General features: G+C 40.9%; 1 protein-coding gene across 7 annotated transcripts in view; it reads left to right on the top strand.

The window, feature by feature from the left end:
- The window catches only part of CCDC171 (coiled-coil domain containing 171), a 181493-nt gene that overhangs the window by 3883 nt on the left and 153306 nt on the right, over nucleotides 1-24304 (top strand). For 2 of the 7 annotated variants that reach the window (XM_048502898.1, XM_048502904.1), the window contains exons 1-4: nucleotides 4354-4673; nucleotides 9873-9999; nucleotides 13732-13906; nucleotides 17397-17587. In XM_048502898.1, the coding sequence (XP_048358855.1) occupies nucleotides 4672-4673; nucleotides 9873-9999; nucleotides 13732-13906; nucleotides 17397-17587 (495 nt within the window). In that variant the 5' untranslated portion in view covers nucleotides 4354-4671. Of the gene's footprint in view, nucleotides 1-4353; nucleotides 4674-9869; nucleotides 10000-13731; nucleotides 13907-17396; nucleotides 17588-24304 lie in introns of those variants that run through there. The other 5 variants (XM_048502899.1, XM_048502901.1, XM_048502900.1 and 2 more) reach the window with 5 other exon arrangements.

A 24304-nucleotide genomic window follows, 5' to 3' on the forward strand; every position in this document is an offset into this window, starting at 1 on the left:
TGTCCAGTTTGTAGAGCTATATATGTAGACACAGGCCCCATCCTTCAAGTTAGTCAGGTTTAAGTCAATGGGGTTTAAAACTAGCTGCATCTTATTTATCCCACTGATTTCAACAGAACTTAAGTGCAAGTAAATTCAGTCAGATCGCAACCCCTGCATAGGATAAAGTGTAGTATTGCTGTGCTATTTAATGAACTTTATTACAGTATTTAAACTTCTGGCTTTCTCACTGGAACATGACTGAACTAAATCAAAATCTTATAAAGCAAATGGGAGTTTAGTGAATAATATTGCTAGCATTCTACAATCATGTATGTACACTGTGGTTTACCTGAAGCATGTCCTTGTGTGCAGAAAGATTCCAGTACTGTAAGGCTTAATTTTCTCTGTCATGGAGCGGACTGGAGACGTACATATCTGTGTGATATTTATTTTATTTTACAATTATACAAACAGCACATTGGAAGCAAATAGATTCCTTTTTCAGACCACAATATCTAATCTTCATGAGGTCTCCCAAAGACAGTAGTTGCTATTCAAGGCTGCCTGGATAAGTTAAAGTTCTCTCATTCTCTATTAATGTAAACCAGAATCAAATGGTTTTGCTTTTTTTTTGTGCTAGGTGATAGGAGTTGCTTCCTCAAATTCCAAAGATATTATGTTCCAAAATGTGGAAAGAGATTCTCAACTATTGGAAGAACATTTGACATTGGGTTCCACTGATGAAATGTCAGCTGATCACCCTAGATTAGTAGCAGATCATCAATCTAATAGCTCTCTTGAGCACCATTACCCAGTATAGCTCTTGTACCATGTTTCAGGAAGAAGGACAAGTCCATTTCCCAGAGCGGCATGTGGTTTCCACTTTGAAATGGTCACTGATGGAGGAAGGATGAGCTGCAGGCCCCTAAACTAGGGATAGAAGTAAAATAATTATGTAGATGCAGCTAGGGTTCTATGTAGTTATCTTTTATATTACTGTATGTATTGTGTTTGGGGTGTGGCTGGTATGCAGAAGTCATGTGGCTCTTTTGGCTTATGGTAATTGCAAATGTGGCTCTCTGCATCCCCTTAAATACCGTAGCAGCATGCAACTCAATATTTCTCCATGAAGTCCTGAATGCTTATGAGAAGTAATGAGTGCCAATAAACTGATTCTAAGTTCAAAGAAGATAGAGGTGCTGTTGGTCAATAACCAAGCCTGTTGAGGTCTGAGGAGTCAGTTTGTCTTAAATGGGATTGTACTCCTTAAGGAGCAGATTCATAGTCTGGGAATGCTGCTTGATCTGGACTTAACTGGTGCTTTGCCAGCTGCATGGGCTTTGGGTGGAGTACTGAATCATATTCAAGGTTTTGGTGTCTACCTTCAGAGCCCTAAATGGTCTGGGGCCATTTTTCATGCAGGACTGCCTCTCACAACATGTCCCATGATGAGGGGCTGTTTTCAGAGAATAATAACTTAGTGGTGGTCCCTGGCCTGAAAGATATCCAGCTGGCCTTGACCAGAGCCAGGACTTTCTCAGCCTAGGTCCCTTCCTGGCGGAACGTTGTTTCTGATGAGACTTGGAACATGATGCAGATCCACAGGGTCTGTAAGCTGGAGCTGTTCCACCAGGCATATGGTTAACACAGCTGTGGTGGTTACTATCTAAATCGGTCTCCCTTCTCTTTGTCCCCTCGGTGGAGTTCTATCAGGGTAGTATGGTATAATAGTAAACAATCATATCACCACCTGGGTTTTTATGAATTATTTTGTTTTATATTGAATTGTATGCAGCCCTTTTGGTCCCATGTTTTATACTGTTATTTTTATATGCTGTGAGCCGCCCTGAGTCCACAAGGGGAGGGCAGCATAAAAGCTTAATAAAATAAAATAGATTAATTAAGGTTGGGAGGTTCAGTTTTCCCTTGGCACATTTCGTGCCTTTCATCATATTTGGCTGATAGCCTAGCTACAAGCCTTGAACAGTTTTACCCATCTCCATGCTGTGACCATATGCCAGGTGAGAATTTTGTAATGGACTTTATTTGGAGCTATCTTTAAGAAGAAGAGTTTGGATTTATATCTCCCCCTCACTTACAATCTCCTTGCCCTTCCCCCCTCACCCTGTGAGGTGGGTGGGACTGAGAGAGCTCAGAAAAGCTGTGACTAGCCCAAGGTCACCCAGCTGACATGTGTGGGAGTGCACAAGCTAATCTGAATTACCCAGATAAGCCTCCACAGCTCAAGCGGCAGAGCGGGGAATCAAACCTGGTTCTCCAGATTAGAATGCACCTGCTCGTAACCACTATGCAACTGCTACTCCTTTAGAAATGTTTCTACCCAGAAGCTTCAGGTGTCACCAAATGTGTTGGTGAGGCTATTGTTGGAACTACTTTTGTTTCATTCCAGGCACAATGGCAATTATTGCTTCAAAACTTTAAGGACCCTAAATGATTTGCAGAACTGCCTTCTTCCATCCTGTCCAGCATATCAGTTGATCCTCCACTCAAGCCTGCTCTTTATGCTTCTGCCTGCGGGGTTAAGATGGGTAACAATCAGAGATAGAGCCTTTTCAGTTGCGGAGCCTCATCTTTGCTCTCTTCTATTAGACTTACTTTGTGCCAGTTTATTATCTTTTTTTGCCAAAGGCAAAATATTTCCATATAACTAGAACTTTAATTGAAGGATCATGCATCTTTTAAATATGCTGTTTTTATGGCCTTGCTTTAGCTTGAGGGCTGTTTTATTAATACTATTTTATGTTCCTTTCTAAAATTGTCTTTTTGTGTTTCAGAATATTTTTTGTATCTTTTATTTCTCTTGCAGTCTCACTGCTTGTTTTATAGCTAGTTCCAAAGTTGGTTGTTTTTATTCTGGTTTTTAATTTTTTATTGTTTTAACCATGAACTGGCCTTTAGAGGGGTAACAAAAATGAATACTTGCAGAATGAGCCATACAGTGCATAGCAGCTGAAGATTTTGTATAGTGATAAAAGGGTATCACATGCTGCACTATAGTTAGATGAGTGTGTGTGCTGTCAAGTCAAAGCTGACTTACGGCAACCCCATAGGGTTTTCAAGGTAAGAGATGTTAAGAGGTGATTTGCTGTTGCTTGGCTCTGCATGGACTGAGAGAGGTCTGAGAGAAATGTCAGAGAGTTGTTCGGATAAAAGTACACGATATGCACAATCTTGAGCTTTCTGGAGGAGGGGGAGGCTAAAAATGTAATTTAATAATGTGTTATCTATATGGCAGAAAGACAAATCTTCTAAATGAATAAGTTGTTATTTTATTATTAGAAATATGGCCAACTTAGTGAAAGAAAGACACATGGCTGAATTTCAGGAGTCTGGGAATTTTGCAGAGTACTAATTACTGTTGCAGTTTGTCTAGTAAATCCTATTGCTTTCATATTTGTCATTCTCTTCTCTTAATCCTTGTAATTTGAGTCCATTTATTTATACATGGATTTGCAGATGACACCTGCATCTACAGAATAGATTTATTGCTTTGAATCAGATTTCATAGCTCAAAGTCAATGAATTTCTAGTTAAACAAACTCATTTAAAATTGATTGAGAGTGCAGCCCTAAGTATACCAGTCAGTAATAAGTTCAAGCTAATTGCCTGCTTGCATTCCTAAAAGGACACATGAAAAGTCAAACCTTTGCATCACACTTAAATTTGCTTTCTAATTCTATCGTTCTGTCTTTTAACATTTTGTAACTTCCAGGTATTGTATTACCGGGAATCCTCTCTGAACCACTATGGTCAGTGGGCTTAGAATGGTGTTACTGTGTGTAGGATTGCATTGCCAGTATTAATAAGCACTGCAAAATAACATTTCAGTTTGGGCACTCAGTTGTTAAATGCTAATATTTTGCTTGCCATCTAAAATGGACTTGTTTGGGAATAAGAGCCATTTAGTCCATTGGGATTTATTTCTAAGTAAACACGCTCAGGATCGGGCTGTTTAGACAGGAATTCATTACATTTATACCAGCTAGAAAAGACTGCAAACGTAGTCTTTTTTACGCACGTTTCTTTCACTATCGTTGCCAGCACTTTAAATCTTGACTTGGATACTTGGGTAGAGCGGCAAAGTAAGCGGGAACGAAAATAGTACGCCCTGTTGATTGCACATGCTCTGTTCGTAAACTTGAAGCCGAAGAAGGTAGGGCAATTCATCGATTCTCCGCCCATTTAGAATGTTTCACGTCACAATCACCGGTTCTTCCAATGAGGAGCCGTGATCTAGCTCCGGAAGGCGGGACGAAGTCACGGAGTTGGTTGTCGCTTCTAAGGCCGATTCCGAGCTGTTACCGGAAGTAGCCGTTGCAAAATCACTCGGGGGAGGCTTAGGTTGATTCCTGGGTCCTAGTGCCCGACTGGTGCTCGCTGGGCTATTTGCATTACTCTTGGTGGTGATTTTATTTGACCTGATTGCTCTCAACTGTAGGCACGGCAGGAAGGTATGGAGAAAGGACCGACGAGGGTGGGAAGTGACAGGTTTTGCTTAACGAATGATACCGCTTGATGGAGGTGGCTGCGCTCTTTTGGAGAGTGCAGACGCTGGAAAGGAAGTTGAGTTCAGCCCTTTGGGGCGTAGAGTATTATAAGTCCAGCAAGGGAGTTTGTCAGGAGTTAAAACGTGTGATGTTCCCTACGTCGCCCTGAAACGCTTCTGCTATGTAAGTAGGAACAACAGTTTTAGAATGAGGGAGAAACATGATAATTTAATACTATTACCTTTTTTTCTGACAGGCTTTCCCAATATTTGTATGATAGACAGAAGGTTTTTTAAAATGCAGTCTTTCCGAGCTCAGAGTGGAAAGCTTTGTCTGTTGAACAGCTGCCTGCTGTAACTGTTTACAGTTGAAGGGGGCGTGTCATAAGAAAGCGGCGATGATGAAAACTAAGTATGACGAAAACTCATCTACCCTGTATACTATCGTCATCCCTCACCTGCCAAGCGTTTTGAAACGTTTTGCTTCACGACGGTGTTTCTTTATTGTTTGGAAAACACAGATCTCTCCACACAAAGATGCATAACTGTAGCTGAGTGGGTCTTAGACACCTGCGTCCATGCATAATTAATTCAGACTGTAGATTCCTAGAGTATCCAGCCAGGATTTCTGATAGTCATTCGTACAGTTGGATGTCCAACCTGTTTAGTTTATTTAAAACAGTGGAGTTGGCCATCTGGCAGCCAGTCTGAGCACACACGCACAAACAAACCCAGATGTGGATTGCTGTGATTGCAAGTAATAAGAGATATGGCCCTTTAACCACAGTGCCTATTGAATGTGTGCTATCCCCCCCCCGCCCGCCGCCGGCATAATGTGTGAGTGGATTTTTTCTTCAAGTGTATATGCTTAAGAATGACTGTGTTTTATTGTTTGTGCAGCATTGTTGGTCCACTGATTTTTGTAATGAGGATTTGATATTTTTTTTTGTATTGAGGATTTAATTTTGTGTACTGCCAAGAAAATGATTTGCTTGTGCTGTGGGGTTTAAATAGTTTAAAGAGTTCAGGACAGTAAGGCCTGCCCTGACCAGCTCAGCTCAGCCCTGACCAGTTCAGTGATGGGCAATGTCCAAACTACTTGTGATGTAAAATGGCTTTGTAGAACAATGATTCGTTTAAAAGCAGAAAGCTGTACAAAAGAAGACTAGTTAAGAGTTATGCCACTGCTTCCAATGGTATCTTATGCAGAAGGCTCATTTTACCATGCCATTAATGGAGCATCCTATTGGGTCATTTGAATCAAATCAAAGCTATGTGTGTTCTGATAATTTAAACCAGTGGTTTTCAAATGTATTACTCTTTTATTGCCTTAAATGCTGAGGCACACCATTGGTAAAGATGTTACCTGCACGGACAGAAAATACATTTGGACTCTTCCATGAAGCCCACTGGGTGACTTTGACAGTTTTTCTGTCTTGTCCTAACCTCCTGCTTACAACGATATTCCCTTCTCCATTTTATTTTTACAACAGCCCTGTTAGGTAGGTTAGGTTGAGAGCATTGTGCTTGGTCCAAGGTCTCCTAGCAAGCTTCCATGGCACAGTGAGGATTCAAACAAGGTTCCTCCTCAGATCGTAATCCAGTACTCTTATCGACTACATACCACACTGGACACAGCACCATTGCCACTGAATATCTCCTTGAGGAGCACATAATAAGCTTTCTGGGAGCTCTAGAATTCCTGGAGTACAGCTTGTATGCCACATAGCCTTTAGTTCTTTCTGGCTTGGAAAAGTTTTATTGATTTAAAAATAGAATAAAAATCTGAATTGGCCTACAGGGCTGAATTATGCAATAGTTTGATTGCTGGGTGAAAGTTTAAGTTTATAGTTAATCTACTGCTGCTCCATGTGTATCTCACTGGTGGTGTTATCATGTCAAATAGCAAAACATTTCCATTTTTTAAAAAGTCACAAAACATGCAGGAGGAAAAGTAGCTATAGCTTTATAAGCTGCTGTATCAAGTTTAAGTTTAATTAGCAAAATGTACAACTGAGTTCATTAGGGATTAATTCTGAATAAATTGACAGAAGATCAGACTGAAAGTGCAATTGTTCTGTCAGTTCTGAAAAATATATGTAACATAGATAGTGCTTTCAGCTCCCTTAAGCATAAAAACATTACTAGAATGCATGTGGTTATAACTATAGATGTTAGAGGAAAAGCAATGTCTGCAAGACCAGTCACATTACATTATGGTCTTACTTAGATTGGGATATGCTCATCCCTTCATGAGTAGACTGTCACAAACTATACAGTTTCAGTATTACAGTCAGATATATAGGCGTAAATGTTTGGGATCCAAAGGCTGGGCAGTTTACACCAAATAGAAAAGGTATTTTTCTTCAAGAGAAACTTCTGATGAAATAACAAGGGGAAGAAATTGACACCAGAACAATAATGATAAATGGTCATGGGATTTTTTGTTTGTGAAAGTTTTGTGCTATTAGAGTACCAAAAAAAGGAAGTTATAACATCTCCCCATGCCTGGTGATTTGGCTTTGTGGATGGCAAGAACTTTATGCCTTGTACCAAGATGGCAAGTTTGGTACATTTAATCTTTAGGCAAAGTCCTAGTTTTAACAGCCTACATATGCATCAATTTAATATTTTAAAATACTCCCTTTGATCTCACATTTGGAAAAAGCAAATCGTTATTCTTATTACAGTAGTAGTCTTGGATATTTTTTGTGCAAATCTATATTTGGTTCCTGTTGTTACTTGATCCTCTTTTGTTGTTGTTGTCAAGTCATTGCTGATGTATGGCAATCCCATTGGATTTTCAAGGCAAGAAATGTTTTGAGATGGCTTGCAATTGCCTGCCTCTTTTCCAACCCTCCAAATACTTTTCTTCTGTTTCTTTGGTGCTCATATCTACACATGGACTTCACTGGTATAGCTGTTTCTCAGCACCATTCTCTCATTCTTACTTCCAGATTTCAAATTTCCCCTCTCCCATTTTATTGAAGTTTTAAAAATTTAATTAATTGTCCTGCTTTGGCACTTTTTCCTTTAACTTTCACCAGTAGTTGTTTCAGGTCTTGGCTATTTTCTGCCATTCTGTTTTTCCATATTCTGTCCAAACAGTAACCTCTTGACCACAGTACAGCATATGCATCAAGACTGTCAGATGTTGTGGCACACCAAAGTCTTTTAAAACTAGCCATAACTTTTCATAATCTCCACAGTCAAAAGCTGTTCTTGTGAATTTTTCTTGTAGGTTGCAATAACCACTAGGGGGGCATTGTGGGTGAGAGCCCCAGGTGCCACATCAGTAGGTCACATGGGGAGCATTTTGCCCACTTTATTCCCCTCCCAGGAGCCATCAACTGCAGCCAACTTACTGAGCCTCCCCTGTAGATATGCAGAGTGGAAAATATTGGAATCCCATCCTTAGGATGGGATTAACCAAATCCATTAGGTATCTAGAACAGGATCTATTACATTTAAATCTAGGATACCACAAAGAATATTTGGCTTGCTGGATCACTTGCCACATCCTTCTCAAAGACTTGGGCTTGGATTTTGCTAAAGGTCCATGTAGAGACATACAGAAGTATTATAATAACCAGTTTAAAGTAATAAAGATGAGAACAACAAAAGATCCTAGTTTATACACAGCAGCTATGAAAACCTGTTCACCCTTACGTTTCTCCATCTCATTTGATCAGGGACAGATGGCTCATTATCTGTACTTTTTAAACTAAGCCAGGTTGAAGACGCACACTTGCAAGACTCAATGTTTTTCCTTCTGCCCTCCTCCAGGGGAGGTTCAATAAATTAGAAAAGTCTGACAGATTATGCTGCTGTAATGTAGAACAAGACATAAGAACAAGCCTGCTGGATCAGACCAGAGTCCATCTAGTCCAGCACTCTGCTACTCGCAGTGGCCCACAAGATGCCTTTGGGAGCTCACGTGCAGGATGTGAAAGCAATGGCCTTCTGCTGTTGCTGCTCCCAAGCACCTGGTCTTTTAAGGCATTTGCAATCTCAGATCAAGGAGGATCAAGATTGGTAGCCATATAGATCAACTTCTCCTCTATAAATCTGTCCAAGCCCCTTTTAAAGCTATCCAGGTTAGCAGCCATCACCACCTCCTGTGGCAGCATATTCCAAACACCAATCACGCATTGCGTGAAGAAATGTTTCCTTTTATTAGTCTAATTCTTCCCCCCAGTATTTTCAATGTATGCCCCCTGTTTCTAGTATTGTGAGAAAGAGAGAAAATTTTCTCTCTGTCAACATTTTCTACTCCATGCATAATTTTATAGATTTCTATCATAACTCCTCTCCAAACTAAAGTGTCCCAAACGCTTCAGCCTCTCCTCATAAGAAAGGTGCTCCAATCCTTCAATCATCCTCGTTGCCCTTCTCTGCACTTTTTCTATCTCTTCTATATCCTTTTTGAGATGTGAAAACCTTAGCCCAGTGGTGTCGAACCTATGGCACGGGTGCCAGAAGTGGCACTCAGAGCCCTCTCTGTGGGCACGTGCAACTCTGTAGGCACGAGTTGCCCCCCCCCCCGCCCCGGCCCGCATATCTAGGCTGGCCTGGGCCTCTGGGCTTGATTATTAGCATTAAACCTAAGACCTAGTTTTGAGGAAGCAGTGTAGGTGACCCTGATAAGTCCTGTTAAACTCCACTAATTTTCATGTGAAGAACTAAAGCGTGATCCTTTACCTGGGAGCAAGCTTGGTTGCTGGCAATGGGGCTTACTTCTGAGTAAACCCTCCTAGGGTCATGATTCACCCATTGGAAGAGTTGCATGGATGCTTCAAAGCAGAGCCACCGACTACCACAAAGCTTACTCCCGAGTAACACATGCCCCAGAGCCAACTGTTTTTTCTAAACTAAAACCTCAGTATTCAGGTTAAATTGCCGTGTTGGCACTTTGCGTTAAACAAGTGGGTTTTGGGTTGCAATTTGGGCACTCAGTCTCAAAAAGGTTCGCCATCACTGCCTTAGCCCATCAATTGCTTAGCCAATCAATTGCTACACTGCTCTAGGTTTACAGGAATTAGAGCTAGATTTTAGAATCTTCCCTGTTTCAAATAGAGCTAACAGATCTGTGTAGATTATTACTGCTTTTAGATAACCAAGATTCTGTTTTTTCTCATTTGGCAGCAAACTTTCTTATGGAAATTATGCAAGGTTGACTGATTTTATTTCTTTATGGTTATTATTTTAATTTTTAATATTTATTTGTATTGATGTCTATTTTCTGCTTGTCTTTTATGCCCTCTAAAGTCATCAACCATAATTCTTTGGAAAGCTGTGTGGGACTTGCCTGTACTTATTAAGGCTGAACTCCTGAAGTTTAGAACTAATAAAATGGTGTTTAAATGCTTGTGTTTTGAAGCAGGGATGGTAGAAGGACTTTTCTGCCCAACAGCAGAGAACGAGACATGGATACGAAGGAAGTTTTGAGAAGGAAACTCCATCAAGCCACAAAAGAAAAATTGGATGTAACTGCTGAATACAACGAAGAGGTAAGTGCTTCATCTTTGTATAAAACTTTTCACTTAATATGTTGTGCTTGTGTATTTGTTAACTTATTTGTTAATCTATTTAAAACGTTTATTAGCTGCTTGTCTTCCTTATGGAGCTCAAAGCGCTTTACCATGTAGATTGAATAAATAAAATAGTATACATAAAATACATAAAATCCAAAGTTAATATCACAATTTAGCTCTGCATTGCCGCAGCCTGTGTAACACATGCCCCAGAGCCAACTGTTTTTTCTAAACTAAAACCTCAGTATTCAGGTTAAATTGCCGTGTTGGCACTTTGCGTTAAACAAGTGTGCACAACAAAGAATGCTCTATGAGGACTGATAAGAATGCCAGTATTGACTTGTTTAATGAACATATTGCTGTACTGATTAAATTTTATAAAATCAAGGTTCTTAACTGAATGTGGAGTCCTGTTTTAGATAACTAGTTTTATATTTACTGATTAGGCTCCTGCATCATGAAAGCTGGAACTCTTTCACACACAAACACCTTTTAGCTGTTTTTAGCCTGATGAAGTTCTTGAGGACTCTTAAACTTGCATATTGCATTTTGTGACTGGTCTTAATACAAAATACTGCATGGCTTTTGTTTTTGGATTTTGCTGTGGACTAGCATGGTTGCTTTTTATTTGTTTTTAATCTACTTTGGGAATATCAGATTTTGGTTAATAAAGACCAGGGCATTTCAACTGGAGGGAAAAGAACCTTGAAGTTTTAGGTTGTACTATTACTATTATTAATTCAAGTTATTAAACCGCCCTACCCCCGAAGGGCTCTGGGTAGTTTACAAGCAACCAGACACAATACATTGCAACTAAAACAATTGAATAATCCCAATAAAAACAGTAGCAGCAATTACCTTCCATAATTAATAAATTAGGTGGATGACGTCCAGTAAAACCCCGGGAAGGGACTGGCAGATTTTCAGATAAGCCAAGTTTAAACTGGCAGTTATTAAAAAGTTATTCAAAACAACTATGATAACATACAAAAAAACAAAGATACGCTCAGGCAGTACAGAGTAACAAGCAACAGAAACAGAATGAAAAGAAAGGTAGATCTAGAGCAGGGGTAGGGAACCTTTAACACTCAAAGAGCCATTTGGACCCGTTTTCCTTGGGAAAAGAAATCACTTGGAGCCGCAAATAATTTTTGACATTTAAAATAAAGATAACACTGTATATATTGGGTTTTTTAACCTTTTACTACGTTCATTCTGAGAAGCGCATGGATGTGTCTGCTCTGCTGCCTGCAGGGCGGGCAAGGATGGGGCCAGTGGCTCGGCCTTGCTGGCCACCGGGAAAGCGCCTGCCCCGCTCCAACAGGGCGGGAGAGAGGGGAAGCCCGCGGCGCAGCCCAACTGGCCGCGGGCAGTTGGTGCGCCCGCCCTGCTGCCTGCAGGGCGGGCAAGGATGGGGCCAGCGGCTCGGCTCGTAGAGCCGCAGTGCAAGGGCAGAAGAGCCGCATGCGGCTCTTGAGCCGCAGGTTCCCTACCCCTGATCTAGAGGGAGAGCATTGAAAGCAATTATATAAAATTATTGCTGAGTTAGCATAAACAAACCAATCAAACTCTCACACCAATTTACAAAGTCAGCATAGTGTAAAGACATGGTTACCACCAGGTTTAATGCTTAAGGAAGGTCGTTAAAGTCCTAACTAGAAAAAATACTTTCAGCTGGGGTGTGACTCCCAGCTCAAACAGAATAGAATTAAAGCGACAAATGCAATTTCTCCACAAGGGGCCACTACAATGTTGTTTTGCATCAGCTGAATTGAATTTTAAGTACTGGTAGGTGAATAAGTTTTTGGGCTCTAGAAGGCCCTGACCTGAGAAACACATTTGATGAGATACTGGTTATGTTTTCAGCTGGATGGTTCCCATTCCTTGCTTGTTCCCAGCATGCCTCTGGCACTAGCCACTTTCTGAGCCTTCTAAAGTCATCAAAGCATTCTAAAGGGATGCTGGCACTTTGTTCATGGGCAGCAGTAATCTTGCAATGAGTGTCTGTTGGAGAAGGTGTACAAAGTGAGACTGAGGGGCAAAAGAATTATCTCGGTTTGTGAACAAGAGGGGCACTCAAGAGGCAAAGGTTTCCTTGATTAGTTGGTTCGGGATTAGAGCGAGGACAGAGCAGCAGCAGATACCCTGTATTTATATGTTTAAAATATTTTCTAGTTTATTTTAAATGTTCCATTATTATTATTGTTTGCTATCCAGTCACAGCTGACACAACTCTTGGTGGGGTTTTCAAGGCAAGAGTCATTCAGAGGTGGTTTGCCATTGCCTTCTACAGTGTCCCAACCTTGATATTCTTTGATGGTCTCTTGCCTTTCTTCACTTCTGAAATTTGACAAGATCGGGCTAACCTGGGCTATCCAGGTCAGGGCTCCATAATTAACGGTTTATGACTGCTTGCAAATGGAGAAGGAGAGGAGGCAAACAAATTGTAGAATTTAACCTGATTCATCAAAAATGTTCTGATAAAGCATTTACCCTATATTTTAAAAGCATTAAGCATTTACCCTTTATTTTAAAAGCATTTAGTTTGTAATGCATAAGCAAATTAATTCAATCTAACATTTAATTGTAAGAGTTGACAATTTACTTTTTCAATAAGGTGTTCTTTGAAACACTGGCCTTCTATCTAAAGTAGCATAAATGGAGCTCTGTGAAAGGAACTTCATGCCTCTCCATCCTGCTGCAGGCCTTTGTACACTATGAAACAAGATCCCTAGGTACAGCAAACCTTCAGAAACAGTGCACTTTGCAATGTGTGTATGGTCAATCATGGACAAGGTATCTGCTGCATGATGGTGGGAAATGTCCATAGCAGCAAGATTTCTTAAATGGACATTTTTCCTGGTGCTCCGCTATCACTTTCCATTCTTTCTGTGGCCACTTCTAGTGGGACTTATAATTTGCTTTGCTGCCAGAGCAGGAAGATTTGCCAGTGAGCACAGCTTTGCCTCGGATATCTTCCCTCCACCCACTGCCAGCCTACCTAGCTTCACCCTGCCATCTCTCCCTTTCCCCTTGCCCCCTTCCATGGTTCCCACTCTTTCCTGCTTCTCTGTGGGCTCCTATTGAGAAATCAATATCTCACTGTAATAACAGAGACTGTTTTTCCAAGGTGCAGTATAAGCAGCATCCCTTTTTTGACTCCATCCCACCACCCCAGCTCTATTTTTAAAAACTTTGTTTCACACAACCCTCTGTTTTAAACCAAACCTTACTCTTCTCATGTGGCAAAGTGTGTGTGTGTGTGGGGGGGGGGGGGATATCAGCTGTAGCTGTCTCTTTTATTTTTGGGTGGATTATTTTTGGGCAGGCTACAATATTGATATAACAGCCATCACAGATATATTGATATAATAGCAATTTAAAGGGCTTTAACATAGCCGTCTTGAGACTAAGGCTGACTTGGTTGGTGGAGTTAAGAGAACCAGGGTAAGGAGGGGCCCAGCAGGCTTCAGTAAGCAGCTGTGGGGCGGGCAGAGGAACATAAGGAAACCACACTGTAGTCCCACTGCACAGCTGAGAGTTCCGAGGTAAGCATTCCATGTGTAATGGGCCTGTATGTGGGGGTGGGTTTAGTGAAAATATCTCCCCTTCTTCCAGCAGCAGATGAGATTGTGGTCCACGCCATTGTCATTCGTACCTACAAGAAAAGCTATCCCACCTAAATGTATGTACACATTTCTTTCACAGCTATCAAAATACCTAAGTCAGATTGCAAAGTTGCGAGCTGAAGTTGAGAAAGGTGAGGCTATTAGACAGAGTCTGGAGTATGATCTTGCTGTTGCAAGGAAAGAAGTTGGTCTGGAACGGTGTTCAGCAGAAGACAAGTTATGTGAAGCAAACAAGCAAATTGAACAGCTTCGAGGTAAGAGTTAAAGCCATACTGAACTGTGGTAGAACAGAACCTTTGTGTGATGAGTTGGTACAGTATTTCGATCTCATCTTGCTTTGGTTCCTTTGTTCCTCTCCTGCTTATGACTTCACACCCAACATAATGCATGACCCCAAGTCAATAAAATGATGTAGAATTACAAAGCTTTCAGTGTAGTTTACAGAGAGGATATAGCTGTTGCATTTCAGGCCTTCCCTGGTTCCTTCACCCATCTTCATCCTTTTCCCACCTGCTGTTCTGCAAAACTAGTATCTTATTTGATAAAACTACAGCTCAAAAGTTTTTTTATTCTCCAGAATGTTTTTCACAGCTTCCTTTCTATCTCACTGCTTGTAGTCTTTTATGCTTTTCTCAATTTTGTTACCTTCAAAGGGTAGTGTGATTTCAAAGAGAGAGAGAGAAAGGGGGGGGGGGCAAAACAAGAACGGTGGTGAGATTTCAATCACCCTACATCTTCAAAACCCGTGTTCCTATTTTTGGAAACAAGATATCACTTTCAAACTCCTTAGAACCATATTAAATGTTTGATCTGCCTTTGTGACACCCAGCAGCATAACATCACAAATATTCTAAAGGGTAGGACATTTATTTCTAACTACCTTCGAATATTGCATTCAAAAAGCTTCAATTGGATTTTACACACAGGAAAGCTTTGGGGTTTCTTAATCTTATTTTACTATTGTGTAGAGTGATAACTTGAAATATAGCTTTAAAAAGTTATTTTGTTGGTTAGGTGCTGTAGATATTGGCGCTTTTCTCAGTGCTGAATCCTGAGCTCGTTGCTTCTCTTGTTTCTTCTAGGTTGTGGCTTAATTAATGCTTTTGCTCTATAGTTGCTTAGAGACTTCTATTCTTTCTTTGATTCCCTGGAATTGGTGCTTTAATGTCTGCTTTGTGGTACAGTGAGACGCACTGTCTGAATGCTCCCCTTGTAGGTTTTTGTGGCCCTCATCTTTCTTTAACCTCTTTAGAAATATGTTTGGATTGTGATGTTAGAAGTACCTCTCCCCGGTTTATTCTTCATTTTAACCTCCTTTTTTGTTACCGTTAGCACGAATAGCAGTGTGGTGAAATGAAATTTAATACTGTGTTGCCTAACAGAACCACTTATTTTAAAGATTGATACCCTTGTATTTTATCAAGTTGCTCTTCAAAATGGTTTACAATCAGAGGTGGAGCAAGGGGAAACTGCACTCAGGGTGTGCGCGCATCTTGCTGCTGCGGCGCCCACCCCCCACCCTGCCCTGGAACACCCCTGCTATGCCCCCTCCACAGCCCGGCCACACGTCTGCCATGGCTTTGCCCAGGGCATCACGCCCCCCGCCCCGTTAGCACTATGCCACTGTTTAAAATTACAAAAAGTGCACAATTCTTCTAGATGAAAACAGTACAAGAAATATGGTACACGACTCCAGACCTTTCTCTTCATTTTTATGGGAAACATATTCCTCAGTTCTGTTATTTCTCTGCAGACCTTATAGGGCTGCTGCAAGATCAGGGGGAAATTGTCCCTTGCTTCTAAGCTGCACGATTTTTTAATTATAACTGCATGTATTGATGTAATCATAATAACAGATTTAAATATATCTCATTCACATTATGGCGGAATGCAAAGGAAATTTCTGCTCTTATCCTTCTGGCTATCAGATTTAGATTGCATGCTCCTACTCCAGTGTGGTGTAGTAGCTAAGAGAAGCAGACTCCAATCTGGAGAGCTAGGTTTGATTCCCAGCTCTTTCACTTGCAGCCTGCTGGGTGACCTTGGACTAGTCACAGTTCTCTCAAAAAACTCTCAGTCTCGGTTACCTCACCAGGTTCCTTTTTTGGGGGGGGTGGGTGGGTGAGAAGGCAATTGTCAATTGTAAAGAATGCTTATGGTAAAGGGAAAGCGGGGTATAAAAACCAACTTTTTTATTCCTCCTCGGTGGTTCGTCTGCTTGTTTTGGTTTGAAATTATGTAAAGCGTCATGTTAGTGGTGATCTTTATAAATAATGTGTGCATAATCCCAGCTCGCCATTTCTCATAAGACTGACTTGGACAAAATGTTAATTGTGTCTCACTTCTCCCTTATTTCAAATGCATGATTTTCTTTTTTTTCCCAACTGAGTCCTCCAAGTTTGAGGTAACTAGAATCTGCTTGAACTTTGTCTGTTTTCGGTTTAGATAAAACTAACAGCATGAGCAAAAAAGGGGCTCTGCAGGAGGATTTTTTTTTTGCCTTTTGCTCTCCTTGCTTATGGAGACACACTCACTGCCCACAGTGGACTCCACAGCATTTTAAAGGAGGCAGATTAAAAAACAAACACTAAACTAATTTTGCACTCTGCACAATCTTGACACTCTGCAATGGAGGTAGCGTTACTGGGTTACTGTAGTGAAGACTCAAGGGAGGTTAAGGAGACCTTTCTGAAGACCAGCCAGGTTACCCTTGACAGACTTGGTTCTTTCAGGCCACAAACGATTGTGGATTTATAATTAGTTCAGGATTTGTTTACAAGACTGACACAGGTTTGGTGTGATAAGTTTTGTACCAAACCAAAAAGAAACCAAAAAAACTCGTTATACTGTCCGTCCCACATCACAACTTTCCGCATTGCGACTTTCCACATTGTGAATGGAAAGTTGCTGCCCAACACAACTTCGGAGCTGCTCAACTGAGCTTCCTCCCCTCCTCTGGCATCCACGGCTTCATGGCAGTTGTAACTCACCCCAGGCTCTCTGCCTGCACTTCTGGAGACCTGGGGCAGGGGAGAGGGGGCAGCAGGCCAGGTGGGAAGCAGAAAGCCAGCTGCAAGCCCCAGGTGATCAGCAGGAGCTGGGAGCCGATGGAAGCAGGTGGAGAAGCAGTGCTGGCCTAGAGCTAGGGTGAGCCGCAGCTGGTGTGAAACTGCAGCCAACAGGGGAGGGGGGGAAGCACAGTTAGGCCAGCAGCACCTTTCCCCCCGCCCAGACTGCGGTCAGAAGCCAGGATGGGCAAAGCCTGGCTGGGGGAGGAGCAAGGCCTTAAAGGACCAGAGCGAGGAAGAGCCTGGCCTCGGGGGTGGGGCTTGGGCCAGAAGTGGGGGAAGGGATTGGGGAGGGCAAAAACTGTTTCCACAGTTTTCCCATCATGGGGGGTGTCATGCCCCTAACCCCTGCAATGTGGTGAAGTGGGAGAAACAAATGTATGTATTTACACTGATTTGTTAAAAAGATTCCCATCCTGTTCTTCAACTCATTGTGCTTCTCTCCTCTGAAGCGGGAACTTTGTGTGGATTTTTGTGTGTTTTTAATGGTAATAAATCTCCAGTCCAAATACAGATGCAAAGAAATCTCCCGTTCCAAAATTTCATTGTTCCTCGGTTACTTTTCCATTATATTGTTAGATGGAAGGGAACGAAAATAGCTTCTGCTGGTTTTAATAATGTGTTCACAGTACTTTAAGTTTGATGAGCATATCATCTTGTTTCCTTTTCTCAATAGCTACAATTACAGCTTTTCAGCAGAAGTTGAATGAGACCGAGAGAGCTTTTCATGCTTCTCAGCAGCACTGGGATGACAAACAGCAAAGACTTCTAAATGACATAACCGAGAAAGATCTTATTATCAAGTCTTGCAATAGCGAATATGAATTGTTGTTGAAAGAGAGGACTAAACTGGAAAATGTGTTGAAGGTATATTTTTGTTCAAATTGTCCAAGCACTTGGGGTGGGGTGGTGAGCTATGGAAAAAATGTAGTTTCTTATATTTCAATGGTTTTACAGAAAGACAGATACTAATTTGGAATTGGTAAAGAATGGTTAAATAATCAAAGCAGTTCACTATAAACTCACTAATACTGGGAATATTCCTTTCTTATTCAGGGTAATGCTGCTTGTTGCTACAGTCCTCTGCAACATATCTTAAACACTTCAAGGTAGTTCAGATGAAATATTAAACTGAGATTTGGCATTGCAGGAAATCGACCCAGAATCATAGACTGCCTCTTTTGTTGCATGACTTCCTCCTTCCCTATTGTGAGTGAGGCCAGGCATTGCTTGTCTTTGCATCTGAGCCCTGTTGGTCTGCAGTTCCAGTTGGGGTAGCAAAGTGCAAGCAGTAGTTTGCTAGTTATGATGTAACTGCCAGCTATTGGTCTGTCTCAAAACGAGAAAAGAGAGGGGACTGCAGCATTCAAGGGGAAGATGGAGGGATATTGGCAGGAGGGAGCATGTGAGCCAGGCACATTTTTTTTAATGTGCAGCCCATAGTTTGATGTTGCATGTAAACTGAGCGACTGGTTATTGAATCCTCTATAACAGTGGAAATATTGTTGAAATCTGGGTACTGCTGCTGTAAGGACTGTTTCCACAACTTGGAAGTTGTTTGGAAATGTTCCTCACGAGTTACAGTTTGAACCTGATGCTGTAGATATGTACAGTTCTTTACAGGAACAACCTAGTGCTTCTTATAAAGCACTCCTCTGTTAAAATATTGACAAATTTTATTGATTCATCACACGAATCTTGCTTTGCTAAACCGAGGATTGACCCTTTTTCTCTGCTGCTTCTGCTTTGAGATCAGCTTATTAGGGCAAACCATCAAACTTAGACACCACATAGTGTCTTGATGCACAAGGACTTTGAAAGACTTTGATCACAAGGTAAATCAAGCAGGGTCTACTCATAGTTCACTGTATAAGGGAAAAAGCTCTTTCTGCAAGTAAGAAGTACTATGTTGTTTCTTGGCTCTTATATGTTCAGCATAGGACATTTGCTTACTGGTGGACAGTTCAAAATGTCTAAATGCAATGCTTAACACCCATATGATTAATTGTGCAAACTGACTGATACTTGTGAAGGAAACTAGACCTAGTGAAGTGGCACTTGCTGGCCAAAAGAAAAAAAACAGGATTTTACTGTCTTGTGAATTTCTGCTCAGTAGGTTTAATTTCAAGAGTTAGACCTGTAGTGCTTAACTATTTTATTAATAAAAGTTAAACTGTATCCATGTCAAGGACACCTTGGAGTACCAGGAACAGCAGAAGAGCTTGATAGAGTCAGAGATAAGGGAAGTGACAGGAGAAGAGTTTAGGTGTCAGTCAGAGTGGTGGAAAGCAGAAAGAAGTGAACTCCACTTTCTGTTGCAGGTATTCTTTTCTTGTATGAAAAAGTAGCTGTTGTGTCTATGTTATATGTCTCTGAATAAATGCAGTAATTCTTGGATTGGATCCAGTGGCTTGTCAGCAGAAGGTCCTGGAGACTGTGAGCTTTCCCATGTTCCCCTTACCTCAGCAGTTCTTTCTGACTTCAGGAAAGTTTATTCTAGGGTCACAGGACTCACATAAACTAATTGCCATTTAGTGATAGGGGAGGCAGTGGTATATCCAATCTGTGGGGCTATTTGGATACCTTGGAATAGCCTTTCTTGGAATCAGAAGGGTCTTCTACAGAAACAGAAGATGACACGAGAAAGACAACCCTTGGGCCAACCGATATCAGGACCCAACCCATTGTGTTCTTAACTAACTCCAAAAAAATTTCTCAAGAGCTAAAGAACATGTTAATTAAAATCTGACACATTTTGATTTCAACAGGGATTGTTGGTAATGGTTACTATAATTTTAATGCAAAATCAGCCATCTTTTTTCAACAGAATATTTTCTACACATTTGCCAACTCCTTGCGTATTGATATATATAACACACAGACACCACCCAACTTGAATATCTTCCATATTCAGAGACTTACTGTGACCAAATACATGTTACATTAGCATGGTTTTTTCAGCTGTGTCTTGGTAACTTCTTATGGTGTGAGTGTTGATTTTTTGGGGGGTAGACAGTCTTAATTATATGTTAAAATAGGACACATGCTTATAGACAAATGCCAGAGTCTCTTGAATTATATGCTGAAAATACTTGCCCTCTGTTGTGCTGTGGCAGTAAAATCACAAGCTTCAGATTGAAGACTTAATTTGAGGTCCTTTTATCACTTTCATAAAAGTGTGCTGGCAGTTTTAGTATGAAAACCTGAGTTATGAGATCTTTGGAGTTCAGGCTTGGAATTTTTGTCTGTAATGGGTCACAGAAAATGAATGCATCCATAAACCATTTGAATAGAACAATCCAATTTGATTTTCGTAGCAGATGCTGCAGTTTGGTCCTCCTCTGAGGTGCCTATCTGCCTGACGCACTCTGACTAAAGCAAGAGCAGAGGTTTCAGAACAATACAACAGCATCATCTTGTGGCTAGTGTTGCACTGTCATTTTTAAATTTATCTGTGAACAGTATGGTCTGCAGTTCAGTTAAGTCCACTTGCACTGTTTGGCTTTCACTGAAATTCACAGTCCACTTGCACTGTTTGGCTTTCACTGAAATTCACAAAGAATTTCATATGGTGTTTTCTTCTTACCTTTTATATTTTAATGCCAGCAGATGGTTCTGCTATTTATTTTCCCCATTCCCACTCTCATTGTGTTTTTAAAAAAATTTAGACATGATAATGTTTTTCAATCCAGTTCCTGTTTCTAGACTTATTGAATATTTGAATAACTATTTAAAGTGTAGTGCTGAACGGAAAGGAATTGAATTGCAATGGTATAAAATGTATGTATCAACCAAAACAAAAATCACATGAGAAATCAAAGAAATTTTGTTGAAATGTGATTACTGATATTATATGTGACACAAACTGTTTACTAAACCTGTTGGGATAGTGCTGATACCATACCTATAAAAGATCCCAAGAAACCTGGAATAAGATAAGGGATTTACTCAGTAGTGGGATTCAAATAATTTAACAACCAGTTCCGGTGGTGGGATTCAAATAATTTAACAACTGGTTGTTTACAAGCATCATGTTAACAACCTGTTCTGCCAAAGTGGTGCGAACCTGCTGAATCCCACTGCTGGATTTACTCCTTCTCCAACACCACCTGTTGGATAATCATTTTATTAGGTATTTGCTGTGTACCTAATCATGTGCTGAATCCCACCAAACAATGTCCCATGTGCAAGATGGAGGAATTTCCTCTGATTTCTCCTTCTGACAGTAGCCTTCTACCCCCCTGCTTCATGTTGCTATTAGAGGTCCCTGCAACCACCAGAAACAGCACTTGGGAGGGCAATTTATAGTTTCCAGGAGAAGGAAGGCTGGGAAGCCATTCACAAGCCACAAACTTCCTTCTGTGCACTGAATTTTTAGAATGGAATCAATTTGAAAGAGAGCAACACATTTTTATTCAGTGGTAAGCAATAATATTTTACATGTTAAATGTTAATTTCTGTTTTATTTTCCATGTGCTCCAAAAGTACCAAAAGTACTAGCAGCTTGGCTGCAGAAGTTCTAAGATTCCCACTTGAATCAAAATATTGTTAAAATAGATTTTTACTGAAGTGATTAGCCAGATGGCCTTCCCCAGGAATGCGGAAGACTGGGCACCATGACAGAGGAAGTTCTGACAGCATTTGGACAATCTTAAATGAGGACGTTACATGGAGGAGTCTCTTTAGCAGATCACAAAGCAGATACCTGATGGCAAATGTTGAATATCAGCTTGCCAGCAATTTAATGTAAAATTTAATGTAAAATTTCCAAACCACAATCTGCAGCAAATTGCAATATAGCTACCCTGCTAAAACCTGCGAAGATATTTACGTGTGATGTTAAAAGCTGACTGGTGGTTTAAACATCTTTCTTTACAACTTTTCTTTGATTACAGCAGAAGAATACGACAAGCTTGGACAATGTACAAAGGCTGTATTGTATAAAGCCGCTTTCTACATCTAACTTTCTGCATCTAGCCATTTCCATGCCGCCCCCCCCCCCCCCCCCATTGTTTTGACTGGTATGAGATAACATCAGTCCAGTGGCAATTTTTTAGGAGCACAGTTTGACCAAATTCAAAACACTTTGATGGTCTTTTTGCTAAGTGCCCCTTGTGATGGTCTTGTAAGGAGTAAGCTATGTGAAGACTTAGTGTAATCTATCTATTTCTCTGAACAGAAAGCTGTTTTAGCAAATTGAGTCTCCAGTGAATCTCCATGTAAATTGCTGGATTCATGTCCTGTTTCTGAAGCTCGCTGGCCAGGAGTGGATGGTTAAGCTACTGCTTAACCCATGGGATTTACTCATGCAGTTGCATTTTTAATTGTTTTACAGTGAGAATCGCAGAAATACAGGCTGTGCAAAATGTAGAACAAACCTTGAATGTACAGGATCATCCAATTCATGAATCTCAGCAATGGCAACATATGTTGGATTATTCATCTGCTGGTGAATCTTACCATAAAGTTATCGAATTATATAAATCCTTAGCTAGTAATGTTATGGTATTTAAATTTCTGTGGATTCTACACTATACAGGTTTCCTAAAATTCATTTCAGCTTAATGTTAATGTAGGTCATCCACCATATATAGCCTGTTTGGCTAAACTACTACTGTGGCTGTTATAAACTTTGACTTTAATCCTAAGCAGCAGAAGTAGAATTGTGCTTGAAGAAAGCAGCTTTTCCCCCTTCAATTGCAGCCTTCTTTGTACACCAAAATCGTGCTCCTATAGGTCAGTATGCCCTAGAAGGGTCTGTGCTTTACTTCATCTCTCAATCAGGGTATGACTTACAGCAAATTGTATTGTCAAAGGCTTTCACGGCCAGAATCACTTGGGTGCTGTGTGGTTTCCGAGCTGTATGGCCGTGTTCTAGCAGCATTCTCTCCTGATGTTTCCCCTGCATCTGTGGCTGGCATCTTCAGAGGATCTGATGTTGGGAAAGCAAGTGAAGTATATATACCTGTTGGAGTGTCCAGGGTGGGTGAAGAAACCTTGTCTGTGAATAACAAAGAAGACAGCCAGGTCAATAGGTGAGGGCATCTGAATAGAAGTATGAGTAACAATGAAGTCTATAGCATGGGAGTAACAATGAAGATAGCAAGGTCGATAGGTGGGAGCATCTGAATAGAAGTATCCTGGCCTTTTTTTCCTTTGTCTATAGTCATCCTATGTTTATTAATTAGGAGCTGATTAGTCCACTAACTATCCTTGACTATGTATTTTTCAACACACTGGCAATAGCCAAAGTTCTGTTCATTTTCATGGTTTCTTTCCTTTCTGTTGAAATTTGTCCGTATTAGCTTGTGGATTTCAATACGGCTTCTCTGTGTAGTCTGGCTAGTAGTGGTTGTCATGAAGTGGTCCAGAATTTCTTTGTTTTCAAATAATATTCTATGTCCAGGTTGGTTTATCATGTGTTCTGCTATTGCTGATTTTTCTGGCTGAAATAGTCTGCAGTTCAACTTTAGGTTGTTCTTTGATACGTGTCTGAGCGCTGTGTTTGGTGGTTCCTATGTAGAGCTTTCCACAGCTGCATGGTATGCTGTAGACTCCTGCAGTAGCTAGAGGATTCCTCTTATCCTTTGCTGAACGTAGCATCTGTTGAATTTTCTTAGTGGGTCTGTAGATTGTTTGTAGGTTATGTTACTTCATCAGTTTTCCTATGCGGTCAGTAGTTCCCTTGATGTATGGTAAGAACACTTTCCCTCTAGATGGCTCTTTATCTTTGTTCATGTGTCTTGTTCTTGGTCTTGCAGCCCTTCTGATGTCTTTATTAGAGTAACCATTAGCCTGTAGAGCCCTGTTTAGGTGATTCAATTCATCTTGAAGGAGGTGGGGTTCACAAATTCTGTTTGCGCGATCTACCAAAGTTTTTATGGTGCTCCTTTTTTGTCCTTTTACAGCAAATTGTTTGTAAAGTCTTAAATTTGGGGTACACAAAATGTCAGAAATTGGGCAAATTCCATTAATTTAAGCAACTACTCCCCAGCACAAAGAAAATTTATTTACTGCAAAAAGACCAGGACTAATGTGTGTGAGTGTTTCCTTTGTAGGTAAGATTTGGGCCAGATTTCTACCTCCCAGGACAATGAGCATCATTGTCTGGAGAAGGTTAATACTCAAGTCTGCTCCAAGGATACAAGTAGGCATGGCTTGGAATCCCAGGCCCCCACAGTCTTTTTCTTGTTTTCCCATGCCCTTTCAGCGCTTCCTACATGTACTGTATCCCAACCTCTCTTTTTCGGCTTCAGTGTTGCCAGGTCCTATATGTGGTCAAGTCCCAAGCTGCATCCACCCAACTGTTCAGGGAACAAGGAGAACCAGTCACTATCCCTGAAAAGGGCTATAGTCTGCACCAAGGACCGATAATGCCTTGCAATCTGGACTACCAGAATGGCCCCCTGCACATACCATCATTTAGTAGCCGTGTTTGCATCCAAGTCAAGAAATCTGTGGGTCTTCAACAGTCCAAAGCCTGCACATATAATCTCACCCCGTCCCCACTTCCTGGTCTGAGCCTGAAGTGCTATTTTTCAGAGTAGAAAACACTAGCACTGATCTAAATCTGAAGTTTTGTCA

This window comes from Sphaerodactylus townsendi, linkage group LG07 (genome assembly GCF_021028975.2).
Source record: "Sphaerodactylus townsendi isolate TG3544 linkage group LG07, MPM_Stown_v2.3, whole genome shotgun sequence".
NCBI lineage: Eukaryota > Metazoa > Chordata > Lepidosauria > Squamata > Sphaerodactylidae > Sphaerodactylus > Sphaerodactylus townsendi.